This window comes from Falco rusticolus, chromosome 13 (assembly GCF_015220075.1).
Source record: "Falco rusticolus isolate bFalRus1 chromosome 13, bFalRus1.pri, whole genome shotgun sequence".
In the NCBI taxonomy this organism is placed as follows: Eukaryota; Metazoa; Chordata; class Aves; order Falconiformes; family Falconidae; genus Falco; species Falco rusticolus.
The window spans coordinates 670,778-688,971 of NC_051199.1; the positions used below are offsets into that span (position 1 = coordinate 670,778).

Sequence of the window (18,194 nt, forward strand, 5' to 3'; positions counted from 1 at the left end):
GAGCTGATGGAGATGAAGCCTTGGTGGGATGACTTCAGGTTAAGGATCTGATGGAGAAGAGTCTTTGACTGCTTCTGTGGAGGCTCCTACAGCAAGGGCAGGGGGGGTGGGTCCAGACCCCCAGGAACCACAATGGTTGAGGAGGAGTCGGTGGCGATGGGGCCCGGTGGCGCTGGCCTCCTTTCTGGCGCACCTGGAGTGCCGATGGGCTCCTTCCTCCGGCGCACCCACCCCTGGGGAGGGTCTGGTGGCCTCGGGGCCCCCCGGTGTGGGCAGCAGTGGCGGCGGGGCCCAGCCGGGCCTGGGGGTTCGTGGGGGTGCCGGAAGCCACGGGTGTCGCGCCTGCGCCCTGGGGTGCCGCGGGGAGTACCGGGAGCGTCAGCGCAGCACCCGGATGCCGGGGTCCTTCCCACCCCGGCGCCTGCGGCCGCCGAGGAACTGCCACCCCCGGGGGGGCCCTGCGGTCGTGGTCTGTGGTGGGGGTGGGAATGGGGGGCCCATGGGGGGACCCCGGCGTGTGGGAACCATGGCGGGACCAGGTGTTTGGGGTCTGCGCCCACAACGAGGGTCCTGGGGGAGACTGGGGTCTGCATCCACACCGAGGGTCTCATGGGGGGACCTAGGTGTCCAGGGTCTGCACCCCCACCGAGGGTCTCATGGTGGGACTGGGGTCTGCACCCACACCGAGAGTCCCGTGGGGGGGCCAGGTGTCCAGCCATGGTCACCCATCCCCTGAGGGACCTACAGTGTCCAGGTCCTGCCAAGGGTCCATGGGGGGTCTGAGGTGTCACAGTCGGGGGGGGGGGGACGACCCCCAGGCACCTGGGTCCTGCCCACCCCTACCCCACAACCCAGGAGGATGATGGGTGTCCCCTGGTGTCCCCCCGTTCCCTGTCGCGTCCCCCCCTTTGGTGTCCCTTCTCCGGTGTCGCAACCCCCGGTGGCCCCCCGCCAGCTGCCTTCCCCGAAATGAGGAAGGACCTGGGCGTCAGGGCAGCCCCTCCCCCACCCTGCGTGGGTGGACCCAGGGGTTCCCAGCCCCCACCCAGGTGGACCCAAGGGATCTGGGACCCCCACACACCCCTCAAAGTGGGTCCCAGAGTCTCTTGGCCACAGGTTGACCTGGGGGCCCGGGCAGACACACCCTAACACCCCCCCCAAGTGGATCCAGGCGCCTGGCCCCTCCCCCTCCGCACATCCCCCCCCCCATCTGGGTGCTGGTTACCCATTAACCAGTATTAACCAGCGCCACCACCATAAAGGGACCCCCCAGATCCACCGTCTCCGTGTCCCTCCCACCTCTACAGCCATGGGGGCTCCGGCGCTGCCCCTCCTCCTCGGTCTCCTGCTGCTGCATGTGGCCCCCACCCATGCCCAAATGTGAGTCATCGGGACCCCCCCCCCCCCCTCCAGGAACCCCCACCCCCACCCATTGGACCCCCTCTTCTGAGACACCCACGTACCTTTGGATCCACCCTGGGATCCCCCATGCACCTATGGGACACCCACACCCACTGGGACCCCACACCCACCAGACCCCTTCTTCTGAGACTCCAAACTCAGGGGACCCCCCACCCACCCACTGGATCCCCTCTTCTGGGTTCCCCACTTTAGGATCCCCCCTGAGATCCCCTCACCCATGGGATCACCCTGGCTGGACCCTAATGGCTGGGACCTCCTCTCAACCAAGACCCCCTGCCCCAGATGGAACCCCCATGGTGGACCCCACCATGGCCAGGATCCCCCACCCTCAGTTGACCCCCCCCTCCCCCCATGTCTGGGACCCCCACCCCAACTGCCACCCCCCTGACTGGGACCCCCACCTCAGATGGAATCCCCCTTTCCAGAACCCCCCTAAGGGTGGGTGGTGGCGGGCAATGGGGGGGGATACTGGGGTGCAGAGGGGGGATACTGGGATGCAGAGGGGGGATACTGGGATGCAGAGGGGGATTTCCTTCAGGCCCAAGGGTGCTGTGGGGTCCCCAGGGTGCTGTGGGGGACAGATTCGGGGGTCCCTAGGGTGCTAGGGGGACAGACTTGGGGGGGCCTGGGTGCTGTGAGGTCCACAGAGCACTTTGGGGGGGGGGGGGGAGGTGTGTGACAACCCAACCCCCCCTGATGGCTGATGTCCCCAGGGTGACGATGGTGACACCAGCGGTGCTGCGACTGGAGACGGAGGAGCAGGTGGTGCTGGAGGCACCAGGGTTGAACTCCCAGACCGAGGCCACTATCCTGGTGCAGGACTTTCCCCTCAAGCGTCATGTGTTCTACCAGACTCGTGTGCCGCTGAGCCCCGCCGAGGGCATGTTGGCCACCACCACCATCAAGGTATGTCACCACCCTTGTGTCATCTCCCAGCCAGTCACTGCCCCTTACCGCCCCGTGGAGGGTGGCCCATGGGGCTCAACTCAATATGAGACGGTGGAGAATCTCCATGGGGCTGGTGGGACGTGGGGGAGGATGGCCACCATGAGGTTCAACCCTATATGAGACAGAGAATCTCCAGGGGGCGGTGGGACATGGGGGAGGATGGTCACCATGGGGTTCAACCATATATGAGACAGTAGAGAATCTCCACGAGGCTGGTGGGACGTGTGTGAGGGGCGGTCACCATGGGGTCCTTGGGGATGGTGGCTCTGAGGTCCTTGGGGATAGTCCCCTCAGGTCCTTGGGGACAGTGACCCCTGGGGTCCTTGGAAATGGTCACCCTTGGGTCTTAGATGATGGTCACCCTGGAGCCCTTGGGGACTGTCACCTGGCGCCCACAGCCCCTTCCCTGGGGATGGGTGTCATCTGGTGTCCCTTGCCCCGTCCCCGTGGTGCAGGTGCCACCAAGTGTCCTCTGTCCCCGCAGGTGTCGGCCAAGTCCCTGCCGCAGGCGGGGGAGAAGCAGTTTGTCTCAGTGACAGCACGGGCGGCCTCGGTGACGCTGGAGAAGGTCCTGCTGGTGTCACGCCAGAGTGGCCACATCTTCCTGCAGACCGACAAGCCCATCTACACTCCAGGCTCCACCGGTGTGTCCCTGGGGTGCTGGGTCTCACCATGGCATGTTGGGATGCTGGTGGTACCATGGGGCACTGGGCCACCTCCACAGCACCTTGGGGTGCTGGGTCTCACCATGGCATGTTGGGGCGCTGGTGGCACCTTGAGGCACTGGGTCCAACACCCATTTGCGGACCTCCTCATGATGTCCCCCTTGATGTTCCCATTGGGGTCCAGCACCCGTTTGGGGACACCCCCATGGCACCTCCACTGGGACCCAGCACCCATTTCTGGCCGTCCCCATGCCACCCCTGCTCACTTTGTCCCCCCTGTCCCCTCCCAGTGCTCTGCCGCCTCTTTGCTCTGAGCCACCTCATGAAGCCTGTGTCCAAGACGGTGATCGTGGAGGTCAAGGTGGGTGCCAGCTGGGGATACAGGGACATGGGGGGACAGCCACCCATGCCACTGTTCCTAACCACCTCGTGTCCCTTCAGACACCCGATAACATCATCATCAAGCAAGTGCCCGTGTCCTCTCCAATGAAGACCGGCATCTTCTCACTCAACCACAACCTCCCCGAGGTCGTCAGGTGGGTGCCACCCCCCAAGGTGGCCTGGGGACATCTGTGACCCTGGGCTAGTCCCCTCACCCTGTCCTCTGCCTTTTCCAGCCTGGGGACGTGGACGATATTGGCCAAATTTGAAGACTCACCAGAACAGGCTTTCACGACCCAATTTGAAGTCAAGGAGTATGGTAAGGTGGGGGTGGGGAACCCCGGATGCCCAGGTCCCTTGTCCCTCTCCTGGACACCTGGGTCCATTGGGTGTCCCCCCCTCCCAGTGCTGCCGAGCTTTGAGGTGGTCCTGGAGCCGGAGGAGAAGTTCCTCTACATCGACCGGAATGAGGATTTCCGAGTGTCCATCACCGCCAGGTGGGATGGGGACCCCAAACCTGCTCGTTCTGGGGGTCAAACCCCCATGGGTGATGGTGTGGGGTGATAGAAAGTCCCCAGGGGGGAGGGGGTGACATGAATGCAGGGGGACAGGGTGATGGGGGTGTGGGGAAATGGGGTGGGGAGGATGGTGGTGGAGGTGGCAGGGGGACATGGGGACGTGGAGGGAGAGGGACAGGGTGATGGGGGTGTGGGGACATGGGGTGAGGAGGACACTGGGTGGTGGAGGTGGCAGGGGGGACACGGGGACATGGAGGGACAGGGACATGGTGATGGGGGTGTGGGGGACACGGGCACGTGGAGTGACGGAGTGATGAGGACACGTGGTGATGGGGTGACAGGGTTGCGTGACAAGAGGATGTGGGGACGCAGGGTGACAGTGATATGGATGTGACGGGGACAGGGGTTGACGGTGACACTGGTGGCTTGTCCCCAGGTACCTGTACGGGAAGCGCCTCCACGGGACGGCCTTCGTCCTCTTTGGTGTGATGGTGGATGACGAGAGGAAGAGCATCCCCGACTCCCTGCGGCGTGTCGAGGTCCCCCTGTCCCTGTCCCCACCCCTGTCCCTATTCCAGTCCCTTGCTGAGCCCCACCCCCATCTCATACTGCGCCCTGCCACCCCTTGTCCCCGTTCCCACCCTGGTCCCTGTGGCTGTCCCCTGTCCCACTGACTCGGCGCTGCAGGTGACGGACGGGGACGGGGAAGCTGTGCTGTCCATGGCCACACTGCGGCAGCGCTTCAAAAACCCCCAGGAGCTGGTGGGACATTCGCTCTACGTCTCCGTCACCGTCCTCACTGAGTCAGGTGTGTGGGGACATCGCAGGGGACACAGGGGACCTGGGGTGGGTGGGGACAGCAGGGATGCATGGGGCCGTGCGCTGTATGTCTCTGTGGTAGTCTTGAAGTTGGGTGGGTGGGGGCACAGCTGGGGGCATGTGGGGGACAGCGGTGATACGTGGGGTTGGGGACAGCAAAGGATGGGGAGACGTGGGGTTGGGGACAGCAAAGGATGGGGAGACGTGGGGTTGGGGACAGCAAAGGATGGGGAGACGTGGGGTTGGGGACAGCAAAGGATGGGGAGACGTGGGGTTGGGGACAGCAAAGGATGGGGAGACGTGGGGCCACCCAAGGTGAGGCAGGGCTGTCCCCGGTGGAGACTGGGAGTCCTGCCATGATGCCGGGTGACACGGCCACCCCCGTGGCCACCGCAGGCAGCGACATGGTGGAGGCGCAGCGCAGCGGCATCCGCATCGTGACGTCCCCGTACACCATCCACTTCACCCGCACCCCCAAGTACTTCAAGCCGGGGATGCCCTTCAACCTGATGGTAACAGCACCTGGGGACAGCGGTGGCATTGGCCCAGGACCTCCATGGTCCCGGGGTCCCCAGCATCGGGATGGGCATGTGGCAAGCCCGGGGGGTTGTGGGTGGAGGAGACTTGGCCACCAGGTTCTGTCCCCATGTCATGTCACCTGGAGGGGGCCTGGGGACTATGGTCTGTCCCTGTGTCACCTGGATGGTCCTAGGTGACATGTCCCTGGTGCCATGTCCTCATATTACATCGTGTCCCCTGTAGGTCTACGTCACTAACCCAGATGAGTCCCCGGCTGCGCGTGTCACCGTCAAGGCCGATGGCTTCCAGGGTCTCGTCTCCACCCAGCGTGATGGCACAGCCAAGCTGGTCCTCAACATGCCGGCCAACAAGGATACCGTCCCCATCACCGTGAGTGGGGACAGGTACTGGGGTGGTCTTGGAACTGGAGTGGCCGAGGTGGCTGGGGACAGGGGTGAGGTGGTGTGAGGGTTGGTGTTGCTGAGAAAACCAAGGTGTCTGAGATGTCTGGAGTGTCCAAGAATCATGGCCACCCTGGTCACCATTGACCAAGGACCAGGACAGCAGGATTGGGGAACCAGGATGACCCAGACATCTGTGGTGGCCACGGGTCAGGGCCACCCTGGTCACCGTTGACCAAGGACCAGGACATCCAAGACCTCTACAGTGGCCAAGACCTCCATGTTGACCTCTGCCCAGGTCCACCCCATTGACCAAGCGCCACTGTGTCCCCCGTGTCACAGGTGCGGACGGACCAGGCGGGGTTGCCACCTGAACGCCAAGCCTCGCGCCAGATGACTGCCAAAGCTTACCACAGCCAGGCTAATTCCGGAAACTTCCTCCACCTGGCCGTGGGAGCCACCGAGCTGCAGGCTGGGGACAACCTCCCCGTGAATTTCCACCTCAAGAGCAACAGCAACAACGTCCGTGACTCCGTCCCATACTTCACCTACCTGGTGAGAGCCCTTGGCCTCTGCCAACCAACTGCCCCCCATCCCGGGGACGTAGGTGTCGAGGTGCCCACCAACCCTACCTTTCCTTGCCCACCGTAGATCATGAGCAAGGGACGCATCGTCCGCGTGGGGCGACAACGACATGAGGCCGGCCAGAGCCTGGTCACCATGACGCTGCCAGTGACAGCTGAGCTGATCCCCTCCTTCCGCATCGTGGCCTACTACTACGTGATGCCCGGTGAGATCGTTGCTGACTCTGTCTGGGTTGACGTCAAGGACACTTGCATGGGCACTGTGAGTGTGGCCCCACTGTCCCAGGGGTCGTGGGGGGTTCCTGGGGACATTGGCTGGGCCTTGGACATGGCTGGAGTGACCCTTGAAGGGTTTGGGGTTGGCCCTTGGAAGGGCTTGGGTGGCCCGTGATGGAGGTTGTGTGGTTTGGATGGTCCATGAGGGGCTTGGCCGTCTTGGGGGGGCGGGGCCTTGGTGTGGTCCAGGTTGGCCCATGATGGAGGTTGTGTGGTTTGGATGGTCCGTGAGGGGCTTGGCCGTCTCATGGAGGGGGGGCCTTGGTGTGGTCCAGGTTGCCCCACGATGGATGTTGTGTGGTTTGGATGGTCCATGAGGGGCTTGGCCGTCTCGGGGGGGGGGGGGGGGGGCCCTTGGTGTGGTCCAGGTTGGCCCATTGATCGTCCAGATATTCCACGGTGGAGGACACAACCATCAGCTACTCCTGGAGGACTCCAGCCCTCTGTGGGGTTGGGGTACCCCCCTCGGGCAGCTCTTGGGGGTGTGATGAAGGTTTGGGGGGGGGCATCCTGTGGACATGACCCAGACAGCCCCACCCCCCACTCTGTCCCTGGCAGCTGGTGGTGACGGCAGCGACTGAGAATGACAAGCGGGTGCAGGAACCGGGGACACCCATGCGGCTGCGCATCGAGGGGGACCACAACGCCTACGTGGGCTTGGTGGCCGTGGACAAGGGCGTCTTCGTCCTCAGCAACAAGAACAGGATCACCCAGTCCAAGGTGGGTGGCCAGGTCCCCATCCTCGCTGTCCCTGGGTGGTGGCAGTGGCTCTCATTGTTGTCCCCTGTTGGTCACAGTTTTGGGACACAGTGGAAAAAAGTGACATCGGTTGCACCCCGGGCAGCGGGAAGGACAACGTGGGGGTCTTTGCTGATGCTGGCCTCAGCCTGGTCACCAACATGAGGATCTCCACACCACAGCGAGGAGGTAGGGGACATTCTGGGGACAGGGACAACCTGGGGGTGGCACCTTGGGGAAGGGGGAGTGTGGATGGGGGATGTATCTCCTGGGATTTGGGGTGTCACAGCTGATGTCAAGGGGCAGTGACACCCAGGTTTGGGGTGTGACACCACGGCGTCCTCACCTGTGTCCTCTTTGTCACCAGAGGTCCAGTGTCCCCAGCCTGCGAAACGCAAGCGCCGTTCCCTGCAGCTCCTCGAGTACAAAGGCACCAAGGGTAGGTGGCACTGGGAGTGCCCCATGTCCCCAAGAACACTGGAATGTCCTGTGCCCCTGGGACAGCAGATTGTCCCATGTCCCCGAGGGACACCAGATTGTCCCATGTTCCATTTAACATCAGAGCATCCCGTGTCCCAGTCAATACCAGTGTCCCCGGTCCCTGGTGGCCCTCCAGCCACTGGAACTGGGTGCTAGCTGGGTGCCTCGGTGCCGGCAGCGGCGGAGTACACGGACAAGGCGCTGCGCAAGTGCTGTGAGGACGGCATGAAGGAAAACCCCATGGGCCACAGCTGTGAGCAACGGACCAACTACATCCAGGATGGAGAAGCTTGCATCCGAGCCTTCCTCGACTGCTGCAAATACATCAAGGACATCTACGACCAGAAGCAGCGCGAGCTCTACCTCGAGCTGGCTCGAAGCAAGTGCTGGGAAGTGGTGGGGTGGTGGTGGGGTTGATGGAGGAACCTTGGGTGAAGGTTGGGTGAGCCTCCAGCTTTGCTTGGGTTGAAAAGTTGGGTTGAAAAGTTGGGTGAAAACGAGGCAGTGGTGGGGTTGATGAAGGAAGCTTGGGTGAAGGTCAGGTGAACCTCCAGCATTGCTTGCACTGTCCTCAGGCAATGCTTGGAAGAGTTTTGGGCAACGCTTGGGTGAAAGTTGGTGCCTAGAAGATATTTGGGCAAAACAAGGGTGGTGCTGGGCAGTGGTGGGGTGATGATGGGGTTGATGGAGGAAGCTTGGGTGAACCTCCATCATTGCTTGGGTTGGAAGTTGGGTGAAAACAAGGCAGTGGTGGGGTGATGGTGGCGTTAATGGAAGAAGCTTGGGTGAACCTCCAGCATTGCTTGTTCTGTCCTTGGGCAATGCTCGGATGAGTTTTGGGCAACGCTTGGGTGAAAGTTGATGTCTAGAAGATGCTTGGTGGTGGTGGGATGATGATGGGGCCATAGTAGCTTCACCCAGCAGTTGGGCTCCTGAGGCCATAGCTGAGTGGGATGCTGCCACCCCCACCCAGGCGAGGCAGAAGATATCTTCCTGGCCGACAAGGACATCACCTCCCGAAGCCTGTTCCCGGAGAGCTGGCTGTGGCAGGTGGAGTCACTGACGGAGCGGCCCAATGAGCTGGGGTGAGCCCTGTGCCCTTGTCCCACCACCCCTCCACTCCATGGCTCAACGTGGGGTCCGTTACCTCCTCCCTGTTCAGCTCTGGGTGCTGCCTTGCCCAGCCTGCAGACCACCCATGACCCAACCTCCCCCCCGCCTCCAAGTCCTGACGAGGGCCACCCATGACCCGCTGGTGCTGCCTTGGGACCAGCTGTGACACCTTGGTGTCCTCCTGGTCCAGCTTAGAGACCAGTTATGGCACCTCCCCCGCTGCCTCCAGCTTGGTGGCTGGTTACACCTCCCTGGCCTGACTTGGGGCCGCTTGTGACTCCCTTGGTCGTTCCCATCCTCTCCAGAATCTCCGCGAAGACGCTGCCTGTGTACCTGAAGGACTCCATCACCACGTGGGAGGTCCTGGCCGTCAGCCTCTCACAGAGCAAGGGTAGGTCGTGGAGTAGGAAGGTGTCCCTGGGGATCAAAGAAATCCCTCAAACCTCAAGTCCCTGGGACTTGAAGGGTCCCCTAAAACCTGGTGGGTTTCCTTGGGGTCTGAGGGATCTCCAAAGTCTTTGAGGGGTGCATAGCACTGGAGAGGTGGCCCAAACTCTGGGGAGATTCCTCAAAGCTTGGGTGCAGTCCTTGGGGCTTGAGGGATCCCCTAAGCCTTGGGAGGACTCCGTGGGACTTGAAGGATCTCCAAAAGCCTTGGGAATGTCCCTGGGACGTGAGGGGCCCGGCAAGTCCATCAACCTGAACCCCACGTCCCTGGGGCCACCCCACAGGGTTGTGTGTGGCGGACCCCTATGAGATCACGGTGATGAAGAACTTCTTCATCGACCTCCGCCTGCCCTACTCCGTGGTGAGGAACGAGCAGGTGGAAATCCGCGCCATCCTCTACAACTACTGGTTGCACCCCATCCAGGTTGGCAGGGGACATCTGGCTGGGCTTCTGGGGAGGGGTCTGTGACCACCTGAACCCCACAGCTAACTTTGCACACTGCAGGTGCGCGTGGAGCTGATGTACAACCCAGCTTTGTGCAGCGCCTCCACCTCCAAGACGCGCTACCAGCAGATCCTCAAGCTGAAACCGCAGTCATCGTGGGCCGTGCCCTTCGTCATTGTCCCCTTGCAGCTGGGGCTGCACGACGTCGAGGTGAAGGCAGCTGTCAGGAACTCTGAAGTGGCTGACGGCGTCAAGAAGAAGCTCAAAGTTGTGGTGAGTTGTCCATTGCTCCTCATGGTATCTCCACCACTGGGTGCCACCTCCATCCCTGAGATGTCTCCAGCATAGGATCCCTGTCTCCACATTCATCCTGGTGTTGGTGCCCAGGGATGAAGGATCCTCCACCCCCAGGATGCTCAGCTGTGGTCTCCTGGGGCTCTCCCAGTTCGTCTCATGACTTGGGGGCGCTGGTTTATACTGGGACACGTTTCTCTACAATGTAGAAGGGCTGGGAAGGGGGGACCCAAAACCAGTCCAGCCTTTAGCATTGGACTCTCGCCTCTGCAGCCTGAAGGGATGAGGTTGGAGAAGACGGTGAAGATAGTTGAGCTGGACCCGAAGGTGAAAGGAATCAGTGAGTGACCCCAGCTGGTCTTGGGGATGTCAAGGTGACACTGAGAGAAGGATCTGGGGCATCTCAGGGCACAAGGGAAGTCTCACTGTGGGTCTGGGACATCTTGGAGGGTGGAGGATGTACCACCAAGGGTAGGACTGGGGAATCTTGGAGGACAAGGGACATCCCACTGGAGCTGGGGCATCTCAGGGGAGAATGAACATCCTGGTACGGCTCAGGAACATCTTGAGGGACAAGGGACATCCCACTGGAGCTGGGGCATCTCAGGGGAGAACGAACATCCTGGTATGGCTCAGGAACATCTTGAGGGACAAGGGACATCCCACTGGAGCTGGGGCATCTCAGGGGAGAACGAACATCCTGGTATGGCTCAGGAACATCTTGAGGGACAAGGGACATCCTGCTGCAGATGTGGGGCAAGGCTGGGTCACCTCAGGGTTTGTGGGGGGACATGAAGGATTTGGGATCCTCCATCTCCATCCTGGCCTCTCTGCCCCACAGATGGTGTGCAGGAAGAGAAGGTGAAGGCAGCAAACCTGTCCGACATCGTCCCGAACACCGAGTCGGAGACCAAAGTCAGCATCCAAGGTGAGAGCAGAAGGGACATGCGTGGGGATGAGCTGGGAGGGGGCAGGACAACCTTGGCGTGACATCTCCCCCTTCTTCTGCTCCAGGCAACCCGGTGTCCATCATGGTGGAGAAGGCCATCGATGGGGACAAGCTGAAGCACCTCATCGTGACGCCAGCGGGCTGCGGGGAGCAGAACATGATCGGGCTGACCCCCACTGTCATCGCCACCCAGTACCTGGACAGCACATTGCAGTGGGAAAGTCTCGGTGTTGACCGCCGGGCTGAGGCCATCAACTTGATCAAAAAGGGTGGGAGCATCTTCTGGGTTCCTCTCTTGGGGTGCAAAATGTCACCATCACCCAAGGTGCTGAAGAAACTTGCACCTTTGAAGAAGGCACTGGTTGGGTGCTACCGGTTTGGGGATTTCTAGAGCTACTGGTTTGCACTGGGATGTGCTCCAGAGCCAGTTGGTGGCCTGAAGCCACCCTTGAGTGTTCCTTACGTTGGCCAACCATCATCTTCTCACCAGGTTATACCCAACAAATTGTTTTCCGGAAACCTGACAGCTCCTACGCCGCCTTTGTGGGCCGCGCATCGAGCACCTGGTGAGGGTCACGTTGCCACCATCACTCACCTCTGGGCGACAGCGTTGGACGTGATGCTAAGGTCCTCCTCCTTTCCCCAGGTTGACAGCCTATGTGGCCAAAGTCTTTGCCATGGCCATTAAGCTGACGGACATTGAACCTGAGGTGATTTGTGGTGCTGTGAAATGGCTCATCCTGGAGAAGCAGCAGCCGGATGGGGTTTTCCAAGAAGATGCTCCTGTCATCCATAAGGAGATGGTGGTATGAAGGGGTCCAAACCCTGTCCCTGCTGATGACCAAAGACTTGTTGGGATGAGGATGGGCTTTTGGAGTGAGCCGTGAGGAAAGGACTATGTTGGGTGACGGGGATGGGTGTTGGGTAGACGGAACTTGAGGTGGAACCATGATCCTGAGGTTTTTTGTCACGCAGGGAGGCTACCAGGGTGCCGAGCCCGAGGTGTCACTGACAGCCTTTGTCCTCATTGCTCTGCTGGAATCCCGGGACATCTGCAAGGACCATGTCAATGTGAGTGGCCCCATCCTCAGCCCCACATGGGGAGATGATTGACAACTGGCACCTGTCCCGGAAGGACAGTGCTTCAAGACGAGGTGCCTAACCCTTATAGCAGCCACCTGAGAATCCAAACTTACCATCATTTCTGCCCAGAGCTTGGAAATGGGCATCCACAGAGCCAGTGAATACCTCTCCCGGAGGTACCAGTCATTGGCCCGACCCTACACGGTGGCCCTGACCTCCTACGCCTTAGCCCTGGCAGGGAAACTCAAAAGCGAGAAAGTTCTCATGAAGTTCTCCAAAGGTGATGTCTCACCAGAGGGGACAAAATGGGGGGCGGGGGGAGGTAATTATGGGATCCTGGTGGAGGGAGAAGTCATCCCTAGAGGGTGCTGAGGGACTGATGTCACCCCAGAGGGCCGATCCTGGGAGGAACGCAATGCCCGGACCTACAACATCGAGGGGACATCCTACGCGTTGCTGGCCTTGCTGCAGATGGAGAAGCCGGAGCTGACTGGGCCGGTGGCCCGCTGGCTTGCTCAGCAGAACTACTTTGGTGGTGGCTATGGATCCACTCAGGTGGGCTACAGACACCCTGGCACCTATGGGTGCTGTCCTGGCACCTGCTGCCGTGGGGAAGCAGGGCAAAAAGATGGGGGTTGAAGGCGTCACCTTGTGGCCCTGGGGAACACCAGGGACATCTGTGTCTCCTGAGGGACACCTCTGATCCCATGGGACCCCAAAGGCATTGTGGGACCTGCTGAGGGCTTGGGGGTCACCTCAGGGCCCTTGGGAACCCCAGGGACACGGCATATCCTTGGGGAACACCCCTGGTCCCACAGGATCTCAAGGGCTTTGGAAAACTTAAAAGGCCTGTCCCTGGGGGACATCTCCAGATCCTGGGGATCCCCAGGGACATGTCTGCTCCATAAGACCCCCAAGGGTTCCAAGTGAGGGCCACCCAGGGGGCTTTGAGGGTGCTCTAGACAGTGTCCCCAAGCCCTGGTGACACAGGTGTCCCTGTAGGCCACCATCCTGGTATTCCAAGCACTGGCCCAGTACCAGGTGGACTCTCCACGGCAACTTGAGCTCAACCTCGACGTGTCGGTGCTGCTGCCACGCCGCGCCAGCGCCATCACCTACCGCATCGAGAACCGCAACGCCCTGGTGGCACGCAGCGCCGAGGTACCAGCACCCCTCGTCACCGTTGTCACTGTCACCATCAGGACCATGGGGATGCAGCACTGCTCGCCCTGCTGTTGCTGTCCATGGGATGACCCTGTCCCCTCTGTCTCTCTTCATGTCCTGGGACAACCTCGTCCCCTTGCTATGGCCTCGGGTGTCCCTTCCATGTCCCCTCCATGTCTGTGTCCTTCCAAGGCTTGGGATGTCCCTGCCATGCCCCTCCATGTCCCAGGCTGATCTTGTCCCCTCCTTGCTGTGACCTGGAATGTCCTTGTCCCCTTCGTGTCCCTCCATGGCCTCTGATTTCCTTGTCCCCTCCATGTCCTGGAATGTCCCTGCTGTCCCCTTCGCGTCCCCTCCATGGCCTCTGATTTCCTTGTCCCCTCCATGTCCTGGAATGTCCCTGCTGTCCCCTTCCATGTCCCTCCGTGGCCTCTGATTTCCTTGTCCCCTCCATGTCCTGGAATGTCCCTGTCCCTTCCATGTCCCCTCCATGTTCCTGCAAACCTCCATGGCTGAGGATGCCCTGGCCCTTCCGTGTCCTTCCCAGGGATTGTCCCTGTCCTTCTCCCTCTCCAATGTTCCTTCTCCCCACAGACCAAGTTCAACGAGGACTTCACGGTGAAGGCGGAGGGTACGGGCAAGGGGACAATGACAGTGGTCACAGTCTACAATGCCAAGGTCCCCGAAAAGGACAACAAATGTGACAGTTTTGACCTGCAGGTACAGGTGGATGACGTCAAGATAGGTCAGTTGCCCACGTGTCCCCACGGTATCCTCGTTATGTCCCCTCCCCACGTCCTCTATGTGTACCCTCCATGGCACCTCATGTCCCCTTCGATGTCCCCCATGTCTCCCCCACAGGCAGGGAAGAGGAGGGCATCATCCGCTCCGTCAAGATCACCATCTGCACCAGGTGGGACAGGGTGGGGTCTGGGGGACATCAGGGACATTGGAGGTAGGGAGGATATGGAGATACCGGGGACAGGGACATCAGGGAAACGTATGGGGACGTTGGGAACAAGTAGGGCTCAGCCCCACCTTGTCACATAGGGATTCTTGGGAACAGGGACACCAGGGATGGGGGTGCTGGGGGCAGTAGGGCAGCTGGGGACAGGCGGATGGCCTCAACCCTGTCCCCACAGGCACCTGGACAACGTGGATGCCACCATGTCCATCCTTGATGTCTCCATGCTCACAGGCTTCATGCCTGACCTCCAGGACCTGAAGAGGGTGAGTGTGGGGATGTGAGGACACGTGGGGGGACCCAGGGGACACGAAGGACCTTGCGTCTTTGTGCCATCATGTTCCCACATCTCTGTAACCCCCCTGCTGTGTCCCCACACCCCCATGTGTCCCTGTGTGTCACTGTGTCCCCACATCCCCCTCTGCTGCTGCATCCCTGGGTCCCTGCCTTTCTCTGGATGGCCATGTGTCCCCTGGTGTCACTGTCCCCGTGTGTCCCCACGTCTCTTTGAGTCCCCTGCGTCCTGCCATGGCTACGTGTGTGTCCCCTGTGGCCATCATCGCCATGTCCCTGTGCCTGTACATCCCTCTATCCTGACACGGTTGCGTGTCCCCACGTGTCCCCACGTGTCTTCTGTCACCGTGTTCCTTTCCCCAGCTCACGGAGGGGGTGGACAGGTACATCTCCAAGTTTGAGATTGACCAAGTGGATGCAGATCGCAGCAACGTCGTCATCTACCTCGACAAGGTTGGAAACACGGGGGTGGGGGGTGGGAGTGGGGGACACAAGATGGGACAGGGTGGGCACGTGATAGGGCAGGAATGGGGAGAGGGACAGGATGGGACAGGGATGGTGACGAGATGGCACAGGGATGGGGGGGGGGGGCAGGATGGACATTGGATGCAGTTGGAGGTGTGGGCAGGGACAGGATGGGACCAGGGATGAGGATGAAGCTGGGGACACAGGTGGGGACAGGACTGGGACAGGGGTGGGATGGGGACACAGGTGGTGTTGGGGACATGGGTAGGGACTGGAACAGGGACAGAGGTGGGAATGAAGTTGGGGACATGGATGAGGACAGAGGAGAAGGGTCTCAGGGATAGGTCCAAGACAGGAATGGCTCCAGGTCATGGGGGGACATAGGGACAGCACGGGGACACGGCTGGGGACAGGGACAGGGTGGGCGTTGGGGTGCTGGATCCCACCTGGCTGCCACCGCCGTGTCCCCGTCCCCAGATCTCGCACAGCGCCCAGGAGTGTTTCGCCTTCAAGGCCCACCAGAAATTCCAGGTGGGCTTGATCCAGCCCGCGGCCGTCACCGTCTACAGCTACTACAAGATCGGTGTGTCCCACGGTCCCCTCATGTCACCCCCGGGTCCCCTCCCTCCCCACGCTCTTCTCTGTGCTCCCTACGCCCACAAAGTCCCCTCTGTGCCCCCTCCCGTCTCTTTGTGCCACCATGTCCCTGATGATCTTGTCACCATGTCCTCCCTCTGTGTCCCCTCCCGTCTGTTTGTCCCACCATGTCCCTGATGATCTTGTCACCATGTCCTCCCTCTGTGTCCCCTCCTGTCCCTCCCCCTCCACACAGCAGTGCTCTGTCCCCATGGCTTCCACTGGTCCTTTCCCCTCGTGTCCCCCACCCCCACCCACCTCGTGTCCCCTGATGTCCCCATGTCCCTGCAGATGACCGCTGCACCCGGTTCTACCATCCGGACAAGGATGGTGGGAAACTGAGCAAGATCTGCTACGGGGACGTGTGCCGCTGTGCCGAAGGTGACACGGAGACATGGGGACAGATGGGGTCGACACCCCTACCATGACAGGACATGTCATGGACAGGATGGGACGTGTTGTGATGGGGATGGAGTCGTGTCCCTGCTATGGTGGGACATGCCACTGTCACAACAGACCTTGTCATGGCCATGTCCCCATGTCCCCACAGAAAACTGCTTCAGGCGGCACCTGCAGGAGGCCCCCATCACCGTCAACCAGCGCATCGAGCGCGCCTGCGAGCCAGGAGTTGACTACGGTGGGACACGGGGGACAGTGAGGGACATGGGGGTGGGGGTTGTGGGATGTAGAAGGGACATCAAGGGTGTGGGTGGGGATGTGTAGGGCCGTAGAAGAGCATGAGGGTCATGGAGATACAGTAGGGGACATGGAGGGACAAGAAGGACAGGTTGGGGTTTAAAGGGACATGAGGGGGACAGAGGGGTCCCCAGACACCCTGGAGTGGGGGTGCTGTCTAGGGGTGAGGGTGACATGGAGATGTCCCCCTCCCCAGTCTACAAGGTGAAGCTGGTGGCACAGGAGGTGACGCCGTCCCATGACAACTACATCATGAACATTGTCTCCGTCATCAAGATGGGTATGAGCATCCCAGGGGTGGGAGACAAGGCCACCCTGAGGGACATGGTGGGGGTCACCTGGGGATGGGGACAGCCAGGAGCAGGGACACTCAGGTGGGTGGTGTCACTGGGGTGGCTTGTGGGCCCCCAGGTGGGTTGATGTCACCCAAGGGTGCTGGGGACATCTGTTGGGGAGGGATGCCCACGTGGGTTGGCGTCACCCAAGGGTGCTGGGGACGTCCGTTGGGGAGGGATGCCCACGTGGGTTGGCATCACCCAAGGGTGCTGGGGACATCCGTTGGGGAGGGATGCCCACGTGGGTTGGCGTCACCCAAGGGTGCTGGGGACATCCGTTGGGGAGGGATGCCCACGTGGGTTGGTGTCACCCAAGGGTGCTGGGGACATCCGTTGGGGAGGGATGCCCACGTGGGTTGGCGTCACCCAAGGGTGCTGGGGACATCCGTTGGGGAGGGATGCCCACGTGGGTTGGCGTCACCCAAGGGTGCTGGGGACATCCGTTGGGGAGGGATGCCCACGTGGGTTGGCATCACCCAAGGGTGCTGGGGAAATCCATGAGGGCTGGTGTCACCCATGTGGGGTGAAGACACCCAAGGGTGATGGGGAAAACTGGAGGGAACTGGTGCCACCCATAGCTGATGACACCAGTGGGGTGATGCCACCAAGGATGCCAGTGGCTCCCTGGGGATCAAAAGTCTCATGGCAAAATGGGTGTCCTTGTCATGTTGGGGTGGGGGTGACATGTCACCGGTGTGTCCCCCGGGACAGGCACTGACGAGGTCTCAGCCCAAAGCAACCGGACGTTCGTGAGCCACCAGCACTGCCGGGATGCGCTGAGGCTCCAGCTTGGCCAGGACTACCTGCTCTGGGGGCTGGCCACCGACCTGTGGGTCACCGGCAACCGGTAGGAGCGTGGGGACATGGGTGGGGCCACATCTCTGGGGGACACAAGACATGGGTAGATGGGACATGGGGGGACACGTGTGGGGACACTTCTCTGGGGGACACAAGACATGGGTAGATGGGACATGGGGACACAGAGACCTGTGGACATGGGGACACTGACACCCAAGGACGCAGGCATGTTCCCCCCTCCCTACCCCACCTCACCCCGAGATTCTCCAGTGTCTCGTACAGGGTTGTGCACCCTGTCCTCCACCCCCGCTCTGTATGTCCCCCAGGCTCCCACCCCCTTCTGACCCATGTCCCCTTCTGTCCCCTCGTTGTCACCAGCTTCTCCTACCTGGTCGGCAAGGACACGTGGCTGGAGGCATGGCCCTCAGATGAGGCCTGTCAGGACCCCGAACTGCAGCCCCTCTGCCAGGACTTTGTTGAGTTTGCCGAGTCCATGACCATGTTCGGATGTCCAAACTGAGCTGGTGCCCCCCACCCATGGGTGCCCCCCCCGCTGCCCCCCATTGTCCCCTTTTTTAGGGGTTAAAGAAGCCCTTTCTGACAACCTGGCTCTGGATCTGCGTGGTGGGGGTGTCAGGGGGACGTGGGGACGCTGTAGGGGACAAGAGGGTGATGGGGACTCTGTAGGTGACAATGGAGTTGTGGGGACCCCACAGGGGCTGTGGGGACACTGTAGGTGACAATGGAGCTGTGAGGATCC

The 18,194-nt window shown here is 61.3% G+C and overlaps 1 protein-coding gene across 1 annotated transcript; it reads left to right on the forward strand.

Moving 5' to 3' along the window:
• The first annotated feature begins 1,275 nt into the window (after positions 1-1,275).
• C3 (complement C3) lies at positions 1,276-18,038 on the forward strand. The gene is made up of 40 exons (XM_037406966.1): positions 1,276-1,380; positions 2,136-2,328; positions 2,855-3,014; positions 3,326-3,396; positions 3,477-3,571; positions 3,653-3,735; positions 3,823-3,913; positions 4,371-4,473; positions 4,622-4,742; positions 5,150-5,265; positions 5,516-5,662; positions 6,016-6,228; positions 6,325-6,519; positions 7,092-7,253; positions 7,331-7,460; positions 7,639-7,710; positions 7,930-8,130; positions 8,725-8,836; positions 9,170-9,255; positions 9,596-9,735; positions 9,817-10,029; positions 10,324-10,390; positions 10,892-10,978; positions 11,065-11,268; positions 11,490-11,565; positions 11,646-11,805; positions 11,975-12,070; positions 12,212-12,362; positions 12,474-12,637; positions 13,085-13,243; positions 13,841-13,991; positions 14,108-14,159; positions 14,389-14,476; positions 14,868-14,957; positions 15,447-15,552; positions 15,897-15,986; positions 16,156-16,242; positions 16,498-16,581; positions 17,348-17,483; positions 17,813-18,038. The coding sequence occupies exons 1-40, from the start codon at positions 1,310-1,312 to the stop codon at positions 17,952-17,954; spliced, it is 4,965 nt and encodes a 1,654-aa protein (XP_037262863.1). The 5' UTR covers positions 1,276-1,309; the 3' UTR covers positions 17,955-18,038.
• Positions 18,039-18,194: the final 156 nt, after the last annotated feature.

Bases quoted from the DNA above. Each gene is read 5' to 3' on its own strand.
- C3 (XM_037406966.1), top strand. From the start codon at position 1,310: ATGGGGGCTCCGGCGCTGCCCCTCCTCCTCGGTCTCCTGCTGCTGCAT. The intron at 10,391-10,891 runs GTGAGTGACCCC...TCTGCCCCACAG, and splicing joins CCCGAAGGTGAAAGGAATCA to ATGGTGTGCAGGAAGAGAAG. The intron at 12,071-12,211 runs GTGAGTGGCCCC...ATTTCTGCCCAG, and splicing joins TCTGCAAGGACCATGTCAAT to AGCTTGGAAATGGGCATCCA.